Source organism: Chanodichthys erythropterus, chromosome 4 (assembly GCF_024489055.1).
Source record: "Chanodichthys erythropterus isolate Z2021 chromosome 4, ASM2448905v1, whole genome shotgun sequence".
NCBI lineage: Eukaryota > Metazoa > Chordata > Actinopteri > Cypriniformes > Xenocyprididae > Chanodichthys > Chanodichthys erythropterus.
Window position 1 is genome coordinate 17,717,501 of NC_090224.1, and position 27,681 is coordinate 17,745,181.

Here is a 27,681-nt window from a genome sequence, read left to right on the forward strand (position 1 = left end):
TTAGTAAATCTAAAGATTACCTTGGGCTTATTTTTAACAACGTACTGTACACACACACTCACACACACACACACACACACACATACAGTATACAGATAGATGCATGAACTACATTAATTTATCCAAATAATATTCAATGCTTTTATTATCATTATTCCTTTATTGTAATTTTATTGAAGCATCATTGAAATATGCTGAAGCTACGTGAACCAGCACAATTTTTTATTAATCCTGGAATCAAGTCATTTAATAATATTTATAATCACTATAACAACTTGAACAATATATTATCAGTATATTTTCCCTCAGGAAATCCTCATATATAATGATATATAATCCATTCATGTGTATAAATTAGATATATGTGGCTATATGTTCATGTGAAAATACAGAAACAGACGGAATACAGAAACAAACTGAAATGTTTACATTAAAACGTAATATATATCTCACACAGTGTAATATACACTAACACAACTCATCCCAGCACTGGGCTAGAATATCAGGATCTGCTGTTTGGGGACGTTACGCGCTGCTCAGATCAGCTCTGAGAGATTTACAGGTAATGCTCTGGTTTCTGAAAAATAAATTAAATATATACATTTTATTATACATAATATATGCAAAATATAATATCAATATATAATCATAATTGTAAAAAAAATATATAATATATATATAGTATATAATTTGTCAAATATAAATATTATATATATATATATATATATATGTACACACACACACACACAACTGTTTAAAAGTTTGGGGTCTGTAAGATTTTTATTGTTTTGGTATTGTATTATATATATATATATATATATATATATATATTACCTGAGCTCTTCCAGGGCGAATTTGTTTCGTAATCTGACGTCCTCACTGATTGGGTACACCACGAGGATCATAAGGCCTGTGGTGATACAGACCACCGGAGCGGCACCGATGAGCAGTTTTAGCGTATAGACCACTGGAGGGGGCTGTCTGCACGCTCCTGTGTCATAACCAGCAAACCTACAACAACACCAACAACAACTATGCATTCAGCTTTTATATTCTGCACAAAAATCAAATGTCTTCATTTACTGACTGGTTTCCAAATTTCAACAGACAATCATTGTTTACACACTGGTCTGTCATGATTCATAATTTCCAGAGTAATGAAAGAGTGATCTCACTGTAGACAGAGCGTAGACACTCCAAGAGAAATGCCTGCAGCAAACTTTGTGAAGAAAGCATATAGGGAGTAGAAGATTGCCTCGTGTCCCTTTGAGTTGCGGTTTGCCAGTCTGAAGTCATCAACTACATCTGGTAACATTGACCTGAGCAACAGGAAACACAACACAGCAGAGGCTTCATTCATCATCTCGTATTAAACATCGACATTGGTACCATAAAGCCAAATCCTCTTTGTAGACGGCACATAAAAACTGCAATTTACTCAATTGGGGCCTTTCCAATCAAGCAGAGTCTATCTTTAAAAACCAAAAAATAGCATGACCCAGCCATGAAACCTGTTATTTGGAGATTGCTGGTTATTAAACCTATATATACGAAAGTTAAAGCTTGGCTGGTTAAAATAAACAAAGTTATAATACGATCTTTATGGATCACTTTGAGGCTTTTAAAGTCGGCATGAAATGGAAGTAGTGATTTTCTTCCCTATTGTGACATACATCCGAGTGAAACAAGAAAGAAAAAATATAGGACGGGACTTAATTTTGTCCATCGGGAATTGATTGGATCATTGTGGTTTGCTATTGGTGGATCTCATGTGACAGGTTGTCCCGCCCTCATGAGAAGAGATGTCACTGCACAAAAGAAGATATTTTGAAGAATGTCGGTAAGCAAACAGTTTCTGATCCCCATTGACCTCCATAGCATTTTTTTATATACTATGGAAGTCAATGGGGGCCAGCAACTGTATAGTTACCCACATTCTTCAAAAATCTTTCTTTATGTTCAACAGAAGAAATGCAGGTTTACAAAAACTTGAGGGTGAGTAAATAATGAGAGAATTTTCATTTTTGGGTGATCTATCCCTTTAAATGCATGATATAAACTATATTTATACTACACTTTGAAGAAAATGCTGCCTTTTTCATTGCCACTGCAAAAACTGATCTACATATTCTGTGCTTTGAAAAAAAAAACACAAAGTATTGGATGCAGATTCTTTGTTTCTCCATAATGTAGCATTATATTTGGTTTTGGAAGACTCACCATGGTAACAGGAGAGAAGCAGCCACACTAAGCCCAGACGATACAGCCACAACATATGCCACTATCAGATTAGGGATGAACACCAGCATCACCGTGAATGGCATGATCCACTGCACAGATGACATTTTAAAAGATGTCATTGAATGTTACCCAATGTACATATGTATTAAATTATTTAAAGGTGCAATGAATATGATTTTCACCTCCAGAAATGAATAATGCATTTAATAAACATTTTAAAATAACAGTGTTCTAGAAAAGGCCATTTATTCTATATAAGACTGGTTTCCCCACATGGTGGCAGCAATGCTGAGATCACATGACCAGCTGAATACAAACGATTTTGATTAGGCCACTATTATCTGACACTTTCAGAATAAACACTGCTATATGACACAAAATATAGTAGAAATACCCAACAATTGCTGTTTATAACATGGTAATATCCTTTGATCATTTATAATGCTATTAAAGCTGAAGATCTACTGAATAAAGAGTCATCCAAATCACTGTTTAAAGGGATACTTCACCCAAAAATGAAAATAAAGACTTCAGATGCAAAAGGCTCTAAGTGCCATCTGAAATGTTCTTCTACAATGAGCATTTTTATCAAGCTTGTATGTTTATGTTCAGTAATTTCACTTTAATGTCAATTAATGGGTCCTTTTCATTGCCATTAAAGTGAAATAACTGTACATAAACATACAAGCTTGATAAAAGTGCTCATTTTAGAAGAAAATTTCAGATGGCACTTAGAGGCTTTTGCATCTGAACTCTTCAAATGATCCCATAATTTACTCACCCTCAAGCCATCCTAGGTGTATATGACTAACTTCATTCAGAATCGGACACAATCTGAGTTACATTTAAAAATATCCTGGCTCTTCCAAGCTTTATAATGGGAGTGAATGGTACCTGTGATTTTCAAGCCCCCCCCAAAAAAATGCAACCATCATAAAAGTAATCCATACTTTCCAGCGGGTTAATAAAGGTCTTCTGAAGTGAAGCATGGAAAACTATCCATATTTATGAAGAGAAGAGAACAAAACAAAATGCCGATCATGAATTAGAAGTCTAAAACGAGAAGTTTTAAAGTAAAATGTCGGAGGATTTCGATATAAGAGAAGAGGAGCTTCGTCTTACATCATTTCAGAGGAACTCGACTCTGATTATAAATTATAGTTGAGTTTTAAATATGGATATTTTTATTACAAAAACCAATCACTTCACTTGAGAAGGTATTTATTAATCCACTGGTATCATATGGATTACTTTTATGATGGATGGATGCGCTTTTTGGAGCTTCAAAAACTCAGGTACCATTCATTCCCATTATAAAGCTTGGAAGAGCCAGGATATCATTTAATAGAACTCTGATTGTGTTTGGCTGAAAGCAGAAAGTCATACACACCTTAGGGTGAGTAAATTATGGGATCATTTTTATTTTGCGGTGAACTACCCCTTTAAGAAAAAACACTTAATAAAGTAACAATTACTGTTATGCCGCAGAACGCTGCTGTCTTCTTCCCAAACTTCTCAAGAAACCACTGCCAGAATGGGATACTCACTGCTGCCGACATCTGGATGATATAGAAATTCAGTCGCTTTACCCAAGATACTGACACACATTAGAGAATTATAGAGAGCTTTGTCTTTATTTCAATGTCAGATAAAGTAACTAAACAAACAAGAGATGACAGTGTGATGAGAAGTGCCAGTGGCAGGTCTATTGAAATGGAAATGGCGTCAACAATATCTGTTTATTGAATAAAGTTCATAGTGGTGTCAGCTTTTCATGTCTTCATCAGGTACTCACCAGAATTGTCAAAACGATGTTCTGAAAGTGATCTCGAAGCTCCACCGCATACGTGCAGAACAGCACAAAGTTACTTTGTATCATCTGCAAAAGGAGACAGCGGCAAATGAGAGTTCTAACGAAGTCATTAATTAATCCAGCGCAAAACACTGTGATTAAAGGAATAGCTCACCCAAGGATGAAAGTTTTAGTCATTTTCCAACGGAAAAACAGCCTACGGGTTTGGAATGACATGAGGGCGAGTAAATAATGACAGAATTTTTTCATTTTTGAGTGAACTATCCCTTTAAGAAAACCTGAAGGCTACATTCTGGGAATGTATTCAGAGTTTTAAAGTATGTAACTGTATATGCTGCTAATAAACATAATTATTCAGTTAAATACTTTCTGAAAACATTGTGCACACTGAATTAACTATTCTAGAAGGACATACTGGAGGGAAAGCATGTTACCTGGATGGCCACAGAAATGAAAAGGAAAGCTGCCGTCAGAGTGAGGTAAGACCCGTGCTTCATGACCAAAATAAAGCCCTTATGGAAAGGAATGGCTTTGTCTGTTTTAGGAGCGTAGGGATCTAATGCAGACGGAAAAGCGGTGAAAACACAAACATTAGACATGTTTTCTGAGGTGCACTGTGACACTATTATGACAAATTTAAAGGAAAAGTTCACCCCCCACCCAAAAAAAAACATTTCAGCAGAACACAACACAAGAAGATATTTTAGTTATGCTGCAGTTTTATGAATGGAAGCGAACTGACACTTGTACTGTAGGTCACATGACAGTAACAACATGGCGGATGTAGTAAGTCTGAATTTCATTCATACTTCCTATATTCATACTATGTAGAACATACTTTTTTAAAGGTCACAAAGTAAGTTCAAAATCAAGTGTAGTATCTACTCGGACGTGATTTTGTGTGAGGCACAAATTGAAATTTAAGTAAGTATTCACTTATATAATACATATTTATAAATATAATATTCACTTGCATGTATTCAAACTTGGCACATGTGCCACATTTGAATATAAGTGAATGGATTTTGGTCTGTTTCGTTTTGTTCACACAAAGCTAGCATATACATTATGCTTCAAAAATGTAGGGTTAATAAGAATTGTATTAATAAGATACTTTTATTCAACAAGGATGCATTAAATTGTTCATAAGTAATAGTAAAGAATTTTATACAAAACATGTATACAAATGTTTTCTGTTTCAAATAAATTATGTTCTTTTGTACTTTCTATTTGTCAAAAAATCCTGAAAAAATGCATCACAATTTCCACAAAAAGCAGCACAATTGTTTTCAAACTGATAATAATAATCATGTTTCTTGAGCAGCAAATCAGCATATTAGAATGATTTCTTGAGGATCATGTGACACTGAAGACTGGAGTAATGATGCTGAAAATTCAGCTTTGACATCACAGGAATAAATTACATTTTAAAATATATATAAACGTTAAATTTGTAATAATATTTCTCAATATTACATTTTTTACTGTATTTTTTAATCAAATAAATGCAGCTTTGGTGAGCATAAGCGACTTCTTTTAAAAATCTCAAACCCCAAACTTGGTAGTATATCTTCAGAGAGTCATTTGGAAATGTTAATTTTTTGGGGTGAACTAAGCAAACTTTTTCATTCGGATGCAGTAGCAAAACAAATGTATGCCACATGCTTACCATCTCTCTCTTTGACTCCCAGAAACATGACCACCGTACAAACCAGAAACAGCCCTCCGATCACTCCGGCAGCTATCATGTACACTTCCTTCTGTAAAGAGAAACAGACCGTGAGAGGTGATGGAAAACAGTCCTGTCAACACATTTAATTCTGTCTTTGAATACATCTTAATCTTTGGTTGTAGTTTTATTCCAGTACATGGGTGTCATGTTCCAAAGTCATTGCATCTGTTTGGGTGTATTTGACTTCGTACTGTAGTGTACGGCCTTGTACATTTTAGTGAGCTCAAATTAGGTGCAACCCCAGAAAAGAGGAACTTTTCAATCTATTTCCCCCCAAACAGGAACTGCTCTGCCCTAAACAACCTCAGGATTGTTTGCTATTTTTCCACGGACCACGGCAAGCACTTCATTATTGTTCCAGATCAAAAGAGCCGTTTCAGAGTAGTCGGCTGGCGCACCCAACCATCCCACCGCCTTTCAGCCCAGCCACAGAAGAATGTGCAATGACACGGTGAGTGGTGGATTCAGCCCGGCCGCCTCAGAGAGCTTTAACCGGAGAGACGCTCTGCAGTCCAGCTCCAAATAGCTGTGGCCCTTCATGGTTCTCCATCATGGCTTTCCACTATGGAACCCTCAGCCACATCCACAAGCCAAGCCTGTCGGTTCACTCACAAGTCGGTTTTGACTGACATCAGTGGCTCTTGGCTCAAAATAGAGTTACACCGGCCCTAAACAAGCACATTTATTTATTGATTCTGAGGACTCTGATGAATATAAATCGTTCCTCTGAAGGTCAAGCTCTAGAAATCCACACCTAATCAGGTTTTAGGGGGTTTACGGTTCGATGGTACTTGATGATTTCAGGGAAAAAGCCTTTTTTCTTCCATGTTGAAACACAATATCAAAACATATTACATTCTATTATATTTGAATATATTAGCGTATGTTTTAATGAATATATATACACTGTAAACCCGGATAAGTTCTACTAACTCAAAAAATTTGAGGCAACTGATTTCAAACTTAAATATCATCAGTAGGCATAGCTAGTTTTTTTTTTTTAATAACTGTAAATTACAAATAAACATTAATTTAAATCAAAATATATATTTAGTGTTTTGTTCATTCTAATTTAATGCAACTCAAAGTTTTAAGGATAACCTAACCTGTGGGCGGATGATGTGAGGGTAGCCGATACAAATTAGACCAGTCTGCAACATAAACAGCTGAATACTTGCATATTTTTGTAGCTATCAAAATAAAAATGCATGTATTTGGACTTGAATCGACCTGCAGTCGAATCCAACTTCCCTGCGAACGTCTAGGTAGCTGTGTGGAGGGAAAACGTCTGAGTGCACGTTCAGCGATGATGTCACATTTTGGTGCCACCGCCACTAGAGGCCGTATGTTTGACATTAAATATTTGATTATGGTTGAATCTACTTTTTCAAGTTCCCTGAACTCTAAACTTTAGCGGAGTTGTAAAAACTCAAAAAAATATTTAGTGTTAACTTAAATCTGATAGATGTTGAATGAACTCAAAAATAATAGTTAGTTAAACTTTTTGGCACATTTTGAGTAAAAGGTACTTTCCATTATAAGTTAGTTATACTGTTTGGGTTAACATTATATATATATATATATAATTGGTTCACTGATGCACTTTTAGGTCAAACAACTGTGACTGTGACACATACAGCATGAGACAGGAAGTCCTGTGATAGCGCCAGGGATCTGATGATCTCTGTTCCGCTGCTGTTTCCCAGCTGACCGTTCGTCAGGTTCCGATGCGGACAGTGCTTCAGAGTGTGTGCGCTCGCTACAATCTGACCCTGAATGGCGGCACCGACCAGCGTACCAAGCACCTCCACCGTCATACCTGAACACATGCATGCAGAAAATTGTTAAATCATTATTTACATTTGAAACCATTTCCAAACATATACAGTTCTCAACATAAGCACTTGGCAAGCATTTATTTTAGGATTATTGGAGCACAATTAAATCAGATGTTGTTAATATTCTAGATCACGGGTTCCAAGATGAACACTGTTGTTTGTAGCTGTAAGCTTACGGTAAGCTGTAGCAGAGTCTCTCTCTCGCTGGTCAGTGCTCAAGAACATGGTCAGGGCGGAATAAGGCACATGGAAACACTGCAAGAAGATTACGAATAAAACACAAAAAAGACAGTGATTAAGATGGGAATTCTGCATGTCAAACATACTTTCTTGTATACTTCGAATTGCTTCGACTTGAAGCAGCGCGGCGCTGACCAATCGGTGCATGACATCAAAGCATCGCAAGAGTGATTAGAGAGCAGACGGCTCCTTATATACATATATGTGTGGCTCCATATGCTTTCAAATTGCTCTCGTGGTTGATGTCATACACTGATCGCTTCAAATTGAACACATATTATATAATGACATATATGCAAACTTCTCTGTTTAAGGACTACAATAAACGGCTGGTAGGAAATACAACGAGATTCTTCCCGGGTTAGTGACATCACTAATCCTAAAATTTACATGAACTCTGCCCCTGGGAACATGCAACAAAGGGGGTGAGGCCGTGAAGAGTTGTTGTAGTAGAGTGTTGTTGATATGCCGTCATTTTTACGCTGGACTCCTTCACAAATGAGGGTCAATTCAACGCTGGATTTGCACAAAAGATGAACATGACGGCACATGCTAGTCAATGAGTTGAATCAACTCCACAACAACTACATAAATATATCCACCAACCATTCAGAAATGTCCAGATGCATTCTAAAAGTTGTAACTTCTTCCTGAGTCTCTGAACACCGTTACTGACAATCCTCATTTTGGCTGCGTGAGATTCTCCAGCTTTGTTGTTGTTGAGCAACCAAAGCGTGAGCTGTTAAATCTCCGCCCTCTTCTGGAAAGCAGGTCAGAGCAGCAGCTCATTTGCATTTAAAGGGACACACACAAAAACGGCATTTTTTTTGCTCACACCCAAATAGCGGCGAATTTGACAAGCTATAATAAATGATCTGTGGGGTATTTAGAGCTGAAACTTCACAGACACATTCTGAGGACACCAGAGACTTATATTACATATTAAAAGGGGCATTATAGGTTCCCTTTACCAATAGAAAATTATATGCAAAATAATATGAAATGACAGTAGCACGAATGTTAAAAAAATATTTTTTTTATTAATAATAATTAATAATAACATTATCAAGAATAGTCAAAATAATAATAATAATAACCTAATGTTTGCAACTGTCTTCAGTATCTGTTTTATAAAAGGAGATAACACTGAAATGTTGCAATGAAATGTGCAATGAAAATACAATAATTTCAATTTAAATAAGTACAACAGAATAAAATAAATATAAATAAACATAAAAATGTGCTTGATGTGAAAACAATCTCAATATTAAACCAGTGAATTAAATTGTACCACATCAGACAAATTTTGTTACCTACAGAAGATGAAGGGGGGAAAAAATTATATTTAGTGTAAAATTTTAAAAAAGAATGTTTTCAGTGGTTCTTTGCAGCACTTTAGGTTGAGCAAAGATTCATTTTTAGCTGTTTTATAACTTCTTCAAACCAGTGTTTTGGTTTCTAGGGTTTTTTTTTTTTTTTTAAGCAGTAGTACATTATAGTTAAGAACGAGATGATAAAAAGTTTTCATGGAAGCTAAATAGGACCACCTATGTTTCAGGCAATACAATTATTTTTGGTTGTAATTGGAAGCTTTATTTTTAAAATTAAAGAAATTATGGAGTGTTCTGTACAATGACGATCTAAAAAAGGCAAGCAAAATGAAGAGTGATCCAAAATTCTGAGCATATACATTTATCAGTGGTTTCATAACCACTCATCTTTCCCGTTTACATTATGTTGTATTATAAATCTCAGAAAGAGCCAACTTACAAGCTCATAAATCAATGCTATTCATTTTAAGAACAACATAAACCTTCCTCAAGCTTGCCCGCATGCTGCATTGCACGCTTACTATAAGTGTGCACTACTGTCAGCTTTATCTTTTCTAATTCTCACGAAAGCCAAGTCAGCACTGCGGCAGACCAACGGCCACCAAAATAAATGTAACTACAGAGTGCTTCACCAGCGACGCTTCTGTTTCTTAAGAGTTCCCCATATTGTCCATTTGACTTCCATTAAGGGTTTTGATTCTGAGTAGCTGGAAGATTTGTTTATTTAAACATAAACCCAAGCCTAATTATGAAAAACTGACTAATTAGAATCATGTAAACTACCGGTACAACAATCTTATACATGCACACTGGAAGCAGCTGGTGTTTCTCAGCTTTGTGCTTACAGACAATGAAGAACGCTAAAAGAGGAAAGCAGCATTTATCCTCTCTGGTGGTTTCAGGCAGGTTGTACCATGTATTTATCAAGTAGTTAGAATGACTTTTCATTACAGCGTAGACTGATGCGGTCAGAGCGGCTTAGCCTCTCCAGCACTTATTGGCGGGTTTTACGGAGGACAGTGTATGCCAAGCCATAGTAACAAAGGATAGAAACACAAATAAATCATGGAAAACTCCGTGCAGAGATCAGAGAGGCTGGGCTATAACCACGATAACTTTTGTTGACAAGCATTTTTAGCAAGATTAAATTTACTCGAGAAGCAACACTGCATAACATACACTATCCTTCAAAAGTTTGGGGTCAGTAGGAATTTCATACATTTATTCAACAAGAGACAGTAAAGACTTTTACATTGTTGCAAAAAAAAAAAAAAAAAATGCTGTTTTTTTTTTTCTTCAATTTTCTATTCATCAACAAATCCTGAAAAAATGTATTACAGCAAAAATATCAAGCAGCACATCTATTTTCAACACTGATAATAATAAGAAATACTTCTTGAGCAGCAAATCAGCATATTAGAATGATTTCTGAAGGATCATGTGACACTGAAGACTGGAGTAATGATGCTGAAAATTCAGCTTTGACATCACAGCAAAAAATTACGTTTTAAAATATATTCAAATAGAAAACACGTGTTATTAAAAGTGCATTAAGCCACAAAAGAGACACTGTTCCCCAGGAGGCTTTCTGTGCGAACGCTCCGAATTGGAGCCAAACACGGACAAGCAAACGTGATTCGGATACGCGCCTAAACGCGCGCACAAAAAAATGTCAAAATGCCTTTTTGGAGAGTATTCACATAAACACAGTGGGTTATGTCTTAAGTAAACTTACACAGTTGAGAACGAAAACATGTGTGTAACAGTATATTGGATCAGTGCAGCTCTTAAAGTGACAGAAGCCTAATAAACCTGCTGCAGTCAGTCATTAATGACAATCAAACAACAAATGACAAAGGAAAGTCACTCACTGATCTTGACTGAATTACTTAAGTAGCTTTAATAAGGATTTAATGTGAACAGTAAGATTATGCATTTTATATTTGATTATTACATATTTTGTTGTAAGCTATTACTTCCACTATTCCACTATTAGTACATCTTCCAGAAAAATGTAAAACACTTTTTTTTGTTCTATAGTATGTATATGTCAATTTTTGTTTGTAATTAGTTTTTTTGCTCTTATTGTATTGCTGACTGTTTACTTGATTTATGTTATCTTTTCCTTACATTAGTTAACCTAGTATTAGTTTTTGCTGAAGTCTCTATAAAATGTGAAATTTCACTCATATTTAAAATTAATCATATAGTGAAATAAGACTTTCATCATATCGTCCACCAAATAATAGTGATTTCAATAGTGACCAAAAATAATTGTGATTATGATTTTTGCCATAATTGAGCATCCCTGCATTAAATTATATAACACCTTTAAGATCATCAAAGCAAATATGCTGGATACTTACTGTGATGAGAGTTTGGTAGAGACAGTAGAAGCCCAGATACCAGATGAACCTCCCATTGGTAAAAGGTGGAACAAACCAAAGGTAAAAGTAAGAGACCACCACAAATGGAGTGCAGCCCACCATCCTAGAGGAGAAAAGGACACAAAGGGTTTAATGACATTAAGTGTAAAAAGACAATGCCTATTGTTTGTTATTTAGTGGTAGTGAGATATCAATGTCCAATTTTACAACATTAAATAAATAGATTATTAGATCATCTGAGTATGATAATCAGTATGCACATGATTCAAAATGTTTAGAAAAAAAAAAACATGTTTTTGAGACATTATATCTGGAAAAAATAATTTGAAAGAATCAAGGTAAGTCATCTGAGCACAGGAAGTGCTACAAGGGAATTAAATAACATCGTCTTCAATTGATGTCCTGTGGTTTACCCGATCTCCCATTTTAGCCTCTGTACTAATCAATATTACCTAAAAAGAGCAGCTTGAGTATCATCTTAAAGCTACAGTACACATTTATAGAAGATTTGTGTATCTGCCAATGCTGTCTCCCTTTGTAAGGATGCTACAACAGACTGTAGGAATGATCATGGAATGAACACTGGATCGCTTCTGACGAAGTCGTCTTCTAAGACTGAACCAGGACGTGGGGAATGTGTTGGCCATATATAATTCATACTGATTCATGTCTTCCATAGCATTATGGGAGAGGCAGTCAGCTGGAGGGTGGAGAGGATTTCAAATACTAGAGCTGAATGTGCCTTTTCTCAGTGATTTACCTTCATATACCTGCTAAATTATGAAGGGAATATATTCTACACTTTGTAGAGTGTAGCAAAGGCAAGAAACATACTTTACGTACAGTTAGTATACAAATGCAGATGTGAATGTTTGGCCAACGGATTGAGGTGATAGATAGATAGATAGATAGATAGATAGATAGATAGATAGATAGATAGATAGATAGATAGATAGATAGATAGATAGATAGATAGATAGATAGATAGATAGATAGATAGATAGATAGATAGATAGATAGATAGATAGATAGATAGATAGATAGATTTTTTTTGACTGATTCATTAAAAAGAATCAGTTCACAGGAGTCATTTTCCATGAATCAAGCATCATGGCTCACACTGCTCATTGTTGTGTGCAGGAAACATTGGCACACGCTCTGACGAGAAGAAATATGATGAAACCGCAAATGGACACACACAAAGCTTTCACAACTGCAGATTTGTCACATTTTTGGGCCTGTTTTCTCCCTTTGACCGAGGAGCGCAACTTGTCCCACAGTAAGCAACCGTTTGCTGAATGCTGAATTCAGGTTGTTGGCTTTCATCCTAAATTACGTGACCTCGTCAACTCTAGAACTATCACAACCCTGTTCCTGTAAAGAAAACCTCAATGTTTGGTCAGGTCCTTTCTAAGCAGGTTTACCCTGGACACACACTGACCTCTGTGCCACACTGCTTTTCACTTTCACAGAGGATAAACAACTGTGAGCAAACAAGCAACACAGAGAACAGGGAGGTAAAGAGAGTGGCCAATTCTGGCACAGTCCAGATGCCACTACTGCAGCGTTGAGCAACCTCTGTGTGCCCTGCTGATTGTTCGGCCACACAAAGGAGCCACCGTACAGGAAAGAGAGAGCAGGACAGACGGGTTCGTGTGAATGGAGAGAGCCAGACTGTATGTAAGGTGCTGAATGATGTGAGATGACCTGATATTTTAAATCTGGGAGCAAGTAACCTGAGGGAAATAATGCATAGGCATGTAGTGAGATATATATATAAATTTTATATATATTATATATATATATATATATATATATAAAATTACTATATTTTTCATGTGTTCTCTGGACTTTTTGGCCCCACTATACATAGACCCACAATTACTCACACAAACAAGTACAATAAAACATGATAAAAAAAATATAATAAAAAAAATTTGAGTATCAAACTAATAAATAGGGTACTGATGTGTTAAAAATTATAATATATAATATTTGATAATAGGTTTTTAAAGAAAGAAACTATGCATAAAAATGTATATCTTCTCTAAATCAGTAGTATTGCATAATTTCTTTGTACGTCATAGAAAGAGATTTAGATTTAAGTGTCCAGTAAATGTTAGGAACTGCACGGAGCTTCCAAACATTAACTGAGAGTTAAAAGAGGACAAAAAAACTGTGCTTTAAAGGTGCCATCAAACGTTTTTTTTACAAGATGTAATATAAGTCTAAGGTGTCCCCTGAATGTGTCTGTTAAGTTTCAGCTCAAAATACCCCATAGATTTTTTTTTTAATTCATTTTTTTTAACTGCCTATTTTGGGGCATAATTAGAAATGCGCCGATTCAGGCTGCGCGGCCCCTTTAAATGCTCACGCTCCCCACCCACGGAGCTTGTGCTTGCCTTAAAATATAATATAAGCTAATATAACCCTCAAAATGGATCTTTACAAAGTGTTCGTCATGCATGCTGCATGCATGCGTCGGGTTATGTGAGTATAGTATTTATTTGGATGTTTACATTTGATTCTGAATAAGTTTGAGTTGAGGCTATGCTCCGTGGCTAACGGCTAATGCTACACTGTTAGAGAGATGTATAAGAATGAAGTTGTGTTTATGAATTATACAGACTGCAAATGTTTAATAATGAAAATAATGACTGCTCTTGTCTCCGTGAATACAGTAAGAAACGATGGTAACTTTAACCACATTTAACAGTACATTAGCATCATGCTAACGAAACATTTAGAAAGACAATTTACAAATATCACTAAAAATATCATGATATTTTTATCATCGCTCCATCTGCCATTTTTTGCTATTGTTCTTGCTTGCTTACCTAGTCTGATGATTCAGCTGTGCTGCTCCAGACATCCTGCCCTTGTGTAATGCCTTGAACATGAGCTGGCATATGCAAATATCGGGGGCGTACATATTAATGATTCCGACTGTTACGTAACTGTTACGTGTTATGTTGAGATTCGCCTGTTCTTCGGAGTTCTTTTAAAGAAATGCTTGCTTGCTTACCTAGTCTGATGATTCAGCTGTGCACATCCAGATGTGTAATCCCTTTCATAATGTTGGGAACATGGGCTGGCATAAGCAAATATTGGGGGCGTACACGCCAACTGTTACGTAACAGTCGGTGTTATGTTGAGATTCGCCTGTTCTTCGGAGGTCTTTTAAACAAATGAGATTTATATAAGAAGGAGGAAACAACGGTGTTTGAAACTCACTGTATGTCATTTCCATGTACTGAACTCTTGTTATTCATCTATGCCAAGGTAAATTCAATTTTTAATTCTAGAGCACCTTTAAGAATATCACTGATTATGTAATTAAAAACACAGAAACATCAGAGAAGAAATTTCAAGAGTTTTTGCATAATGCCGACAGGATAAGTGATATAGCGGAATTCCCCCTTATAAGAGAGAATGTAGAATCTGTAAATCAACATGTTGTCTTTGTGTTGTTGGCATGGCTTTAGCATAATAAACACTGAGACACACCAGAAGACCCACATGGGCATGGCTGAGATGTTCCGCAGTGATTCTCTGAGAACAATCCCTAACTACTTCCTCTCAGACACTATGATGTCACATCAGAGTGTAACGAAAACTTCCTGTCAGATACTCACATCTTGGGCATGTCGTCACTTTAATCTCTTGAGATGTTCACATGCCCATTTTAAGAAGCCTTCAACCTTCAGAAACCTGTTACTTGTTTAGATGTCATTTGTTAGATTGTAGGCTAGTGCTATTTTGAATAAATCCTAACTGAGGCCTAGAATACACTACACAACATCTGAAGATATTAGAATATAATCAGATATTAAAACACTAGGCATCATACACTTGCTGACTTTGTAAGCGCAAGGGTTCCGGAAGTATTTATTCTATTCATTTTCTCCATATAGAGAAATAGATTTTTAACAATAACTTAAAAAACAGACTGCCCTACTGTGAGCTACAAGGTTGCTAATCGATGCTAAGCCTGCATTATTTCATCTTATTTTTAAAATAATCGTATTTAACAGCGCAATTTGTGGTTAAAAACTATTACCCATGATGCTGTGCAGAAAATTCCACCAATCAGAAAGTCGAAAAGAGCAAAACACACCAAAAGAGCTCTTTAGCTCTGCCCACTCCCATGAAGCACTGCGAATGTAACCGAGTTAGTTAAATACTTAAATATTTACCTATTTTGCAATGAACTTAAGATATATTGCTCTTATATACATAATCAACATTTGTAAATGAGTTGTTTTATAATTCTCCATTGTTTTTAATTCAATTATGCTGTTTGCAATGCTTTATGGGATTGTAGTTCTTTCCATTAAGTACACAGTCTTTTACCTTTGTCCGATTTTCAAAAACTTTTTTGCTTCAAATCAAAGTTTATAATGTTATGATTCACCTCGTAGCTGATTGGCTTAGTTCATGTCTTATAAAGCTTTAACAAAGACTTTTTAAAAAAAATCCATATGGGAAAAACAAATGGGAAAAAAAACACTTCCGGAACCAGCGCCACTGAAAGAATGGGCAGCACTAATGCACTCCATTAAAAAATACTGTTATAAATTGGCTCAAAACATCAAACTTGTTTGAAATTCTTGAATGGAATCATAGAAGCTAAAAATTCAGATTCTGTGCCCATTATTTTCTGTGAAATTTTTCAACTGGCTCTGACTTTCGGTGATAATATTTGAATATTCTTGACTTTCTCAACAGGAAGCAATACATAAAAATGTTTTAACATGAATGACATGCCTTTAGTATGAGAAAAAAATAGTTGCACTTTCAAAAGCACACTGTTCAGTGACTAGTTCAAAAAATTGTGTTCTCATACATACGCCACTCACCATGGCATGAGTCGTCCAATCTTTGTCCATTTACTCTTAGTAATGAAGAATCCCACAATGGGGTCAGTAACTGCCCCCCAAGCCTTACCGACGAACAACACCATGGAGGCCTGGAACGGGTTAATCTGTCAAAAGAAGAGAAAGTGAACATCTACATTTATGGAAATCCAGCCTGATTTGCTATTCAGACTGTAAGGTTCTTGCTAATCAGAACAAGAGCAGAATCATTAACACAGGTCAAATTATTTTTGGCTTCTCTTTCAATTAATCAAATAAGTAATAGGCTGCTATTCTGTGATTAATATGCTCTATTAAGAACATATGCTCAAGTATTATAACACAGTAAAATAGCAACTACATATTTTCCAGTTTGCAAAACCTTTTGAGTCTCAAAAAGAAATGCAATTTTCTTGAAACTACATAAAAACCGATGTCAGACCAACAGATTTTGTCCCAAGTAGTCAAAAAGAGTCTGACCAAAGAATTTCATATTGCTGAAATGTTAGGGGTTTGTGAGTTCCCAGCATGCATTGCACCATGAATAAATTATGTGTTTACTGTTATAGAATATATATATTTTTTGCTGTTTAATGACTTCATTAAAAAATGTTATTTTAACATTATTGTTAGTTTTTTGTTGTGTTGTGATGTAAAGAGTTGTGAGTTGTGTCTCACATTTGTTGACTGTCAGTGTTCTTGAGGTTTGTGTGTCAAGTGTTGAGGCCTACAGTATGTTCAACTATTTAAAATTATATTCTGGATATCTCTGATTGATTGTTCTTCTTCACAAAGATAGTATAGTTCACTTAACATATTAAGTATCCTATAAGTCTGTATACTGTGTTTGATTATTATAACAACAAATTAATGTATTGTGTTGCTAAATGAAAATTTGCTCAACAAAAAATTGTTGTCTTGACAAATTTATTGGCTGAATGAGGCATTTTGCATTTATTGAATAAACAAATTCAAATTGACAAAACAAAGACAAATAGTTGAGAGAACTTAAAAATCTGAACGCATCAAGTTGCCTTGGATTTTTACGTTTTCTCAATTCAATTTTTACAGTGTGGCTTAATATATATATATATTTTTTAAATACATAGAGATCTCACCTGTGCAATGTCAAGTAGATATATCTGAAGGAAGAAAGCTGTTGCGCTCCCGGCGACCTGATTCGGTGCCCCTCCGATGGCGAAGCATAGTTTGCTACATACAGTGAGCTTCTGATCCAGATGAGTCTGAAAAAAAAAAAAAGTCAGAAAATAATATGCAACCATCACAAACACTGTTTATTAGAGAGTACAAGACCATCCTGTGTTTCTAAGGTTACATTTGGAAGCTGATTCCATTATTACATTATTTCAACTTTTTTTAAAAAAAATTTAATTTAATAAAATATTGTAATTAATTGAATCTCTCTATTTAATATAAATTTTCCACCTTATATCAAAAATAGCAAAGGCATAAAAATCACCATGCAATATATATATATATATATAATTATATCATGGTGTTTCCACCTTTTCATTTTCAGTTTCTTTTTTTTCAAACTAATTCATGTTGATTTGATGTACATGAATTAGTTTGAAATATATATATATATAAATATATATATATATATATATATATATATATATATATATATATATATATATATATATATATATATATATATATATATATATATATATATATATATATATATATATATATATATATATATATATATATATATATATATATATATATATATATATATATATATATATATATATTGTTGCGAAATAAAAAAATTAATTCTGAAATGCTGTTAGACTTTTTACTTGTAATTGTTATTTCATAAACTGAATGAAATAGGAATTGTTTTCATGACTTGTCATAGTTTAACATTTTCAGTTAATCAAAAATGTATTTAATTTTAAGTTATGTTAATGTAAAATACAATCGGATGACGTGTAAACGTGTTTCATTGTTTTGAGTTGTATGAACACTTCTTTTAATTTAGACGAACTTAAGTTAATTGAAACTGGGCTGGGATTTATATTTCCCATCATGCTTTGCCCATGACACTTGAAAGGGAGAGTAAATGCTAAAATTAAGTGTTATATAATATTTTTTTGACAATTTTTAAGTTCATGTTATTAGAAAGGCATTTTATTGTGGCAAAAAAAACATTTTCACCTTACTTAAAACATTATGTTGGATCAACTTAAATAGTTGCATTCATGTTGACAATTATTAAGTTCATGTTACTTAGAAATGTGTTTTTATTGTGGCAAAAAAAACATCTTCACCTTACTTAAAACATTATGTTAGATCAACTTATATAGTTGCATTTATGTTGACAATTTTTAAGTTCATGTTATTAGAAAGGCATTTTATTGTGGCAAAAAAACATCTTCACCTTACTTAAAACATTATGTTGGATCAACTTAAATAGTTGCATTCATGTTGACAATTATTACATTCATGTTACTTAGAAATGTGTTTTTATTGTGGCAAAAAAACTTAACAACATGAAATAAAACATTATGTTGGATCAACTCAAAATATTGCTTTGAATTAATGTATTTCTCCCAACTGGCTTAAGTTTAAAATTCTAGTGGAAAACGTTAACATATTTTTTTTTGTTGTCGTTGTTGAACCAATGTTTTATTTTTTAGGGGTGCTAGACCATCCCCATGTGGAGTTCTTTTATTGAGGTTTCTGGGTGATAATCACAGCATCTGTCTTTGCACTGTCGGTTCAGAGTTTCTCTTTTCTCCATTATGTGGGTGGGATAGTTTGAAGGGTCCTCAGCCCAAGACCCTTCAAAACCACAGGAAATATATAATCCAGATGCTTCCAGTACAGTGAGTGACGAGGTATTTGATCACAGAGAACACCCTTAAAATAAAATAGAGCTTCTTCAAAGAACAATTTTCTCTGTACGAGTTTCTCAAGTTGCTATGTGGTTCTTTAAAGATTAAAAAGTCAGCAAAAATAGGGCCCAAAGTACTGTGAATATTAAAGAATTCTCCGTTTTGATTTTTCACAAGTGTTTTCACTGTATTTTGAATTACACATTATATTGTGTTGTTTTTTTAGTGTAAAAGGAAATGTCTGTAAACTTGGAAGAAAATTACCATTAGAATTTCTGTGTTTCTACATTATACTATCCAACTAAGTTATGAAATCATTATTTATGAATGTTCTCTGAATGTTCAAAATGTCCATTTAAAAAAAAAAAAAATCTCTTTTTCTAGGTTATGCAAATGTTGACATTTTTGCAAACATAATGGAAATGTTACTTTTGGGTAGCACTTTATTTTACAGTCATGTTCCTCATGTACATACTGTGTACTTATTAGAGATATTACAACAACTGGGAATAATAACTAGGTACTAACCATTAACCTACCCCTAAAGCTAATCTTAACCCATGTAGTTACATTATATTAACCAGTACTTTCTTAGGTAAGTACGCATAAGTGTACGTACTGTAAAATGAAGTACAGAATGTTCACAAGTAGAAACATTTAAAATATGTTAGATAAATGTCCAACTAAAATGTTTCAGGGGAAAAAAAACAAACATTTCAATTGTTATTAAAAGATCATAACTTTGAACAAACGTTCTATTAACATTACTGGAATAATGTTTGTTCATAAATTTGAGACAACTTTGCCAGAACAGTTCTGAGAACGTTCCCTGTTAGCTGGGGTGTAGATAACCCAAAATGAAGAAATAAAGTTGAAAATAAACTGATTTGGAATGACATGAGAGTGAGTAAATGATAAAGAATTCCATTTTTAGTGGAATTATTCCTTTAAAAATGAAACCACATCACTAAAATGCACTTTCCATTCATGACACAATGGAGACAACGCTAGTGAGTGACTTCTCATAACCGCACATGCATTTTGAGTGCTTTCTGAATGTAAAGTGTTTCACACATTAAAAAGGACACTCATCCCTTGGAAAGCTCTGTGGATAAGGCAGAGTAAATGTGTGTTTTTGAGGGTGTGTATGTGTGTGTGTGTTCGCATATGTGCGGTGTGTGAGTAGAAAACGGTGGGGAGATCCTTTCAACACATAAAAGAGAAGTCAAACCACCGCTTAGAGCCATATATTTACGTGACAGATCTTGGAGACAGTCAGACAGACATTTGGTGCTGAAAATACTACAGAAGTCAAACAGTCCTCTTTGAGTTGTTAACTCATTCATCCGCTCTATCAAAGCCGGTGTTTGGCGTCTCCAAGCCAACGTGCACTCTGGGTACCCTCGCAAAAAACAACCACAGAGGGCAGGACCGATCGCTCTTCAAAAGACGCTGTAATTAACTCCCTGCCGTTCTTAACTTCACCATGATGAAAAAAAAATGAATGACTTCTGAAATCACAATTTAGGAGGTAGAGATTATTCAGATAACACAAGAAAATGAAAAGATTGTTCACCCAAGTCTATTTAATCTAAATTCTGATGCTTCTTTGAACAATTATTCCTCTAAAGAAGGAAAAGTAAGAGGATTTGTTGGTACTAACGTGTGAAATGAATCAGGAAGATTGTGAGCTTAGACTCGAGGCAGATACTGAACTAATTCTGCTTTATCTGTTAAGCATCACCATTGAACGTACTGTGATCTGAACAAACCTAACCAAGTACAAATCTTGTTATGATGTGGAAAGACAAAAAAGGGAAAATAACATAAAACACGGTTTCTTAATTAGTATTTTTGTCTTGTTTTCTTGTAAAAAATCTCACCACTCTTAAAACAAATATACTTGAGAAGCAGAACTGTGTAAGATAAAATAAAAACTGGTGGCCAAACACATTGGCAAATAATTTTTTTTCTTGTTTTAAAGCATAAACCTTACTATAGCTTTTAAATTGAGTTATTGTTTAGATAGATATTAATTAGTTCTGTCAAATCGATTAATCAAATCTAATATATATTTTTCTAAATATATAATATGTGACCCTGGACCACAAAACCAGTCATAAGTCACACAGTTATATTTGTAGCAATAGCCAACAATACATTGTATGGGTCAAAATTATCGATTTTTCCTTTATACCAAAAATCGTTAGGATTTTAAGTAAAGATCATGTTCCATGAAGATGTAATTCCCTACAATAAATATATCAAAAATTAATTATTGTGAGTGGATATGCATTGCTAAAGACTTCATTTGGACAACTTTAAAGGCGATTTTTTCAATATTTTGATTTTTTTGCACCCTCAGATTCCAGATTTTCAAATAGTTGTATCTCAGCCAAATATTGCCCTATCCTAACAAACCACATCAATGGAAAGCCTATTTATTCAGAGCTTATTTATTTATTTCTCTCATTTATTGAGATGTACTGATGTATACATCTCAATTCCAAAAAATGGATCCTTATGACTGGTTTTGTGGTCCAGGGTCACATATGTGTGTGCGTGTGTACAGAAATATAATTTCAGCATCATTACTCTAGTCTTCAGTGTCACATGATCCTTTGAAATCAATGAATTTGAAATCAAAAGTCTTTACTGTAACTTTTGATTGTGTGGGTTCTATTGACTTGGATTAGTAGAAAACCACTTAGCAACCATCCCAAACACCCTAGCAACTGCAACACACACCCTAGTGACCATCCACAAACACCATAGCATCATGGATTGCTCAAATTCTCACAAAGTTTATTTTGGTTGCTGTTATCATGATAGACACAAACAGGAAGTCATTGAGTTGAGACAAAATATCTGACTTCCTCACAGATTGAAAACAGCAAAATCATGATAGCAGCACTGAAGTGTGGGAAGACATGAGGACCAACGTTTCCTTTTGGAATTTTGCAAATCTCACAAAGCTTGTCAAGAACACATCTGGGACATATTTCACCCCGAAATCTAAGTTAAAAATTATTATTATTTTAATATATACACTCACTGGCCACTTTATTAAGTTTCTAGTACCGGGTTGGACCCCCTTTTGCCTTCAGAACTGCCTTAATTCTTTGTGGCATAGATTTAAGGAAGTGCTGGAAACATTCCTCAGAGATTTTGGTCTATATTGACATGATAGCATCACACAGTTGATGCAGATTTGTCGGCTGCACATCCATGATGCGAATCTCCCATTCCACCACATCCCAAATGTGCTCTATTGGATTGAGATCTGGTGACTGTTTGAGTTTAGTGAACTAATTGTCATTTTCAAGAAACCAGTTTGAGATGATTTGAGTTTTTTGACATGGCATGTCATCCTGCTGGAAGAAGCCATTGGAAGATGAGATCGCTGTGGTCATAAAGGGATGGACATGGTCAGCAACAATACTCAGGTAGGCTGTGGTGTTTAAACGATGCTCAATTGGTACTAAGGGGCCCAAAGTGTCTCAAGAAAATATCCCTCACACCATTACACCAGCAGCAGCCTGAACCATTGACACAAGGCAGGATGGATTCATGATTTAATGTTGTTAATGCCAAATTCTGACCCTATCTGAATGATGCAGCAGAAATCGAGACTCATGAGACTTTTTTCCAATCTTATATTGTCTAAATTTGGTGAGCCTGTGTGAATTGTAGCCTCAGTTTCCTGTTCTTAGCTAACAGTGTGTCTTCTGCTGCTGAAGCCCATCTGCTTCAAGGTTTGTATATATATATATATATATATATATAAAATATAATATAAAATATATATATAGTGACATTATTTTCATGATAATAAAGCACATAATTTATATTAATAGTCATGAAAATAATGTCGCCTTTTTCCCCTTCTGATTATCAGAGTGAAATGTGACCCATTATGACTCCATGATTTTTGTGAGATTCAACTGAACTAAAACTCTTTGTGCTTAGCCTACTTTCTCACAGTTGCTGCTCTAAGCTGATTTTCACTGTATATGTTTGCATGAGGATGAATCTGGATGACATAATGAAGGGTTTAAGGCTTCTGCCCAGCGGGATTTAAAAATGCATTTTATCATTACACTTACAAGGTCAAATTCACCCTGGACTTCACCTCCAATCTGAATGCAATTTTTTTCTTGTGCAGAGAGTGTGAAAAACCATATCAAGCTCTCAAAACCCAGACTGGCAAGTGTAGCAATAATTTTTTCATGATTGTTGAGGCAAATGTTCTCTGATGGAGTCTCAGTAGATTCAGACTGCACGCAAGAACCGGTACATGGGTCTGTACAAACATGCCTGACAGTCGAGTTAACCATGGTAACAGTAAACGCTCTTTATTGAGACATTCACACCACACTGTAAAATGATTTTTCAAACTTATAAATAAAACAAAGATTACTGTTTTACTATAAAATACTAAATTCTACTTCAAAATGTCACATTTAATTGTAACAAAGTGTTACTTGCAATTTCTATGTAATCGCATGCGAAATCTACCAGCAATTTTTGTTTCTGCACCAAATGTTTTGCAGTGTATGGTGATCACATAGATTCATACCAAAATCCAAAAAAGTTTGAGAAGTAATAATACAGGTTTCTTGAGGCAGTGATTGCATCAGGTAATACCATGGTACTTTAACATATACAATAGTACTAAATGATTACCATAATCATGCTACATGATATTCACAAGCTATTTCAAACAATACTGTGGTTAAGACACATTATAAAAAAGGTATTACCATTGTAACATTTTCATTTCAAATCTTTAACCTTCCACTATGAGAGTGTCCATCTTTCCTTTTTGTGATGGCGTGTGTGAGAACAAGAGCTCCATTAGTGTGTTTTCCATACATTATTGACACACGACTACCATTTTCCCCTCGAGCAGAAGAACAGCACAGACTTTATTTCACTTGACTGATCATCCTTGACATATTTTTTTTTTTTTCCACGGATGAAGGTCATATTGCTTCCAGATTTGGAGGTACAATGTCCACAAATATTATGCTAACTTTTGAGTAGAATAAAATGGCAATATTTGCTGTCCGACTGCATTTACATGTCAAATAACATGCAAGCAACCAAATCAAAATCTCTCCAAAAACTCCATAAAAGACAAATATTCATATACTTAAGCTATTAAAAACACTCTGGGTATAAAGAACTTGTGATAATGACAAGGACAAGCTTTTCATTTACTTTCAATGCACATTATATCTATTTCTAACCCAGCTGATAATACACTGCAGTCTGTGGCATGCGAGAGGAATTCAGTTCTGATTACAGAAGTGATTTTTGACTGGTGCAATGGTTAAACTCAAATGTAATCTTGTAATATACAACTTAAAATACAGTTTGTGTGTTTACAGCAGTATGTACTTGTGGGTTTTACTGTCTGCCTATCAGTGCTACGCCTAAACAGCCTTTGGGCATGTGTGATGGTAAAGCATCCACACAAACATTCCATGTGCTCATTAAAACATGCCATTCCACATACTTTCATAATGTACAGATGCAGAAATGTTCAGACCGGTATCATAACAAAAATACGTATATATTGGCACCTGTTCCCCCCTACTGAGTGTTCATCAACTCCACAGTGTGCAATGACTGTTATTTATACCTAAACCTGACACTGAAAAATTAATTTGTGCATCCCAATGTAGACAGATTGAATTAGTCATATTATTTTTGATTTGAACAGTAATTTATATAAATTTATACTGTAAGCAAAAGACACTGCAGTTTGCACATAACTTACAGTTTAACACAGAAAAATCACATTGCCTTACCTGTGGTGGTACCTTGGTGAAAGCAGGTTCAGAGTGTTTCATCATGAGTTTATCCCCTGACGTGACCCGGGCTTTCTCCCCCTTGGCCATGGCACCTGGTGTGACGGGTACAGAGACAGCAGCTGAACTCTCTACAGCTGTGCCTGCATCCATTCACATACTGCAGCAGAAAGGGAATGGGCAGGGTTAGCTACAGAGGCCACATGCACAGATGCTTCCCAGCTGTCACTCACAGACACGAGCCAATCAGAGTTCTCGCTCTACCAAAACAAGCTGCATACCTGAACCTGATAGCCTACATTCCTATGCTGTCACAATGACACTAAAATCACTAAATAAACACATATGCAAAAGTAAGATATATCTAAGAATTTAATTAAATAATGAATATTAACATAAAACATCTAATGGCCACTTTTCCAGCAGAAATACTTAGTATTTAGTAATATAATGTAAATAATGATTTGTTTTCCATGCGTTTTTGATATAAAGTAACATATTAATTTGTCTAAATAAATATTGATTGCACATACACTAACAAAATGTACAGACAGACAGACATTAGATAGACAGACATTAGATGATAGATAGATAGATAGATAGATAGATAGATAGATAGATAGATAGATAGATAGATAGATAGATAGATAGATAGATAGATAGATAGATAGATAGATAGATAGATAGATAGATAGATAGATAGATAGTCTAACCTGAGTGATGCGGTGAGCTGCACATCTGCTGCAGCGGTGGAAGAACTGCGGGTTCATTCCATCACACACAATCATTCTGCAGCAGCACGTTCAATAGTAGTAATCACAAACAAGTATGCGCGCCCCCTACAGGACATCAAAGGCAACTCACATGATCCTACATCTAGTTAAGACATCATAACGCTCTTAATAATCTCCAGGTTACATGTTGAAGTTAAATGAAGTGACCAGTAGCACCTCCTGACCGTAGATTCTTCTGCTAGTTTATGTTAAACATTTTTTTTAAAGGTTCATAGCCTATTCTAATCGCTGAACACATGCAGACACGCTTTTGGCAGAGGTCTAGTGTCTTTGCGTTATTCAGCCTGAGGGTGGCGCTCTAATGTTGATTGACAGGCTTTGAGTAGCTACACACAACACACGCATTGAATGCTATCTTAAAATTGCCTTAGTGTTAAAAGTGCCTCAGAGTGGTGTTATTAAAGGGTTAGTTGAAAATAATGTCATTTATTACTCACCCTCATGGCTTTCTACACCCGTAAAGCCTTTGTTCATCTTTGGAACATAAAATTAAGATATTTAAAAATATATGAAATACAATATGGCTCAGTGAGGCATCCATTGCCAGCAATATCACCGAACCTCTCAAGATCCAGAAAGGTACTAAAGACATATTTAAAACAGTTAATGTGACTACAGTGGTTCAATCTTAATGTTATGAAGCAACGAGAATACTTTTTGTGCGCCAAAAAAACAAAATAGCGACTTTTCAACAATATCTAGTGACGGCCGATTTCAAAACATTGTTTCAAAACTTTATGAATCTTTTGTTTCGAATCAGTGGTTTGGATCACGTAAACGGAAGGCTTGTTCGAGATGCATCGACACTTTGCAGACCAATCGGCATGTGACATCAAAGTACCGCAAGAGCGACTGGATAGCATACGACTCCTTATGCTTTTGAAACGCTCTCGCTGTACTTTGATGTCATACACCGATCGGTCTGCGCAGCGCTGATGCATCTCGAACAAGCCTGAAGCCTCGTTTACTGAAATCACGTGACTTTGGCACTCCGAACCACTGATTCAAAACAAAAGATTCATAAAGTTTTTAAAATTGCCCATCATATTGTTGAAAAGATGTTATTTTGTTTTTATTTTATGACTTATGTTATTTTATTTTGCACAAAAAGTATTCTCGTCGCTTTATAATAGAACCACTGTACTCAAATTAACTGTTTTTAATACGTCTTTAGTACCTTTCTGGATATTGAGAGGTTCGGTGACATTGCTGGCAATAGAGGCCTCACTGAGCCATCGGATTTCATCAAAAATATCTTAATTTGTGTTCTGGAGATGAACAAAAGTCTTACGGGTGTAGAACGACATGAGGACATTCCTAATGATATTATTTTCATTTTAGGTCTATAGGTTGTGGAAGAATTCCAGTGAGGAATGTCTAATCTCATAACAAACATAAAACAAACACAACTGAACACGTTTAAACTAATGGATTTATACTTTCATTAATTTGATATGCTACTCCACCCACATAGGAAGAACAGACATGCCAAATACTTACTGACCTAATGCATTCTAAAATACAGATAGCCGAAGCAGATTGAGCTGAAGTGAAGTTTACGTAAGATAACGTGAAAATAAGCGGGGCAGTCTGAAATCTGCCCGCTTTAAATTAGAGTGCTGCAGTTCCATTTTCACCACATATTTACATAGGAAAACTGTGGGGCGCTGTTGAGCCGGGGAGGACTGCACCGCTCAGTATCATAACAAATGCCTGCCGAAGCAATACGCTAAATTTTGATATATCCTACTAACTTTATGACTTAA

At 35.1% G+C, this 27,681-nt stretch overlaps 1 protein-coding gene across 1 annotated transcript; it reads right to left on the minus strand.

Annotated features, from left to right (window-relative positions):
* Window positions 1-375: 375 nt before the first annotated feature.
* Window positions 376-25,911, minus strand: mfsd2b (MFSD2 lysolipid transporter B, sphingolipid). The gene is made up of 15 exons (XM_067383217.1): window positions 25,835-25,911; window positions 25,122-25,281; window positions 17,557-17,682; window positions 16,442-16,566; window positions 11,562-11,685; window positions 7,801-7,879; window positions 7,424-7,605; window positions 5,724-5,814; window positions 4,489-4,610; window positions 4,037-4,120; window positions 3,717-3,800; window positions 2,221-2,330; window positions 1,176-1,319; window positions 835-1,011; window positions 376-577 (listed from the first exon to the last, which is right to left on the minus strand). Exons 2-15 carry the CDS (start codon window positions 25,272-25,274, stop codon window positions 526-528), a joined length of 1,653 nt encoding a protein of 550 aa, XP_067239318.1. The 5' UTR covers window positions 25,275-25,281; window positions 25,835-25,911; the 3' UTR covers window positions 376-525.
* Between the last annotated feature and the right edge of the window lie 1,770 nt (window positions 25,912-27,681).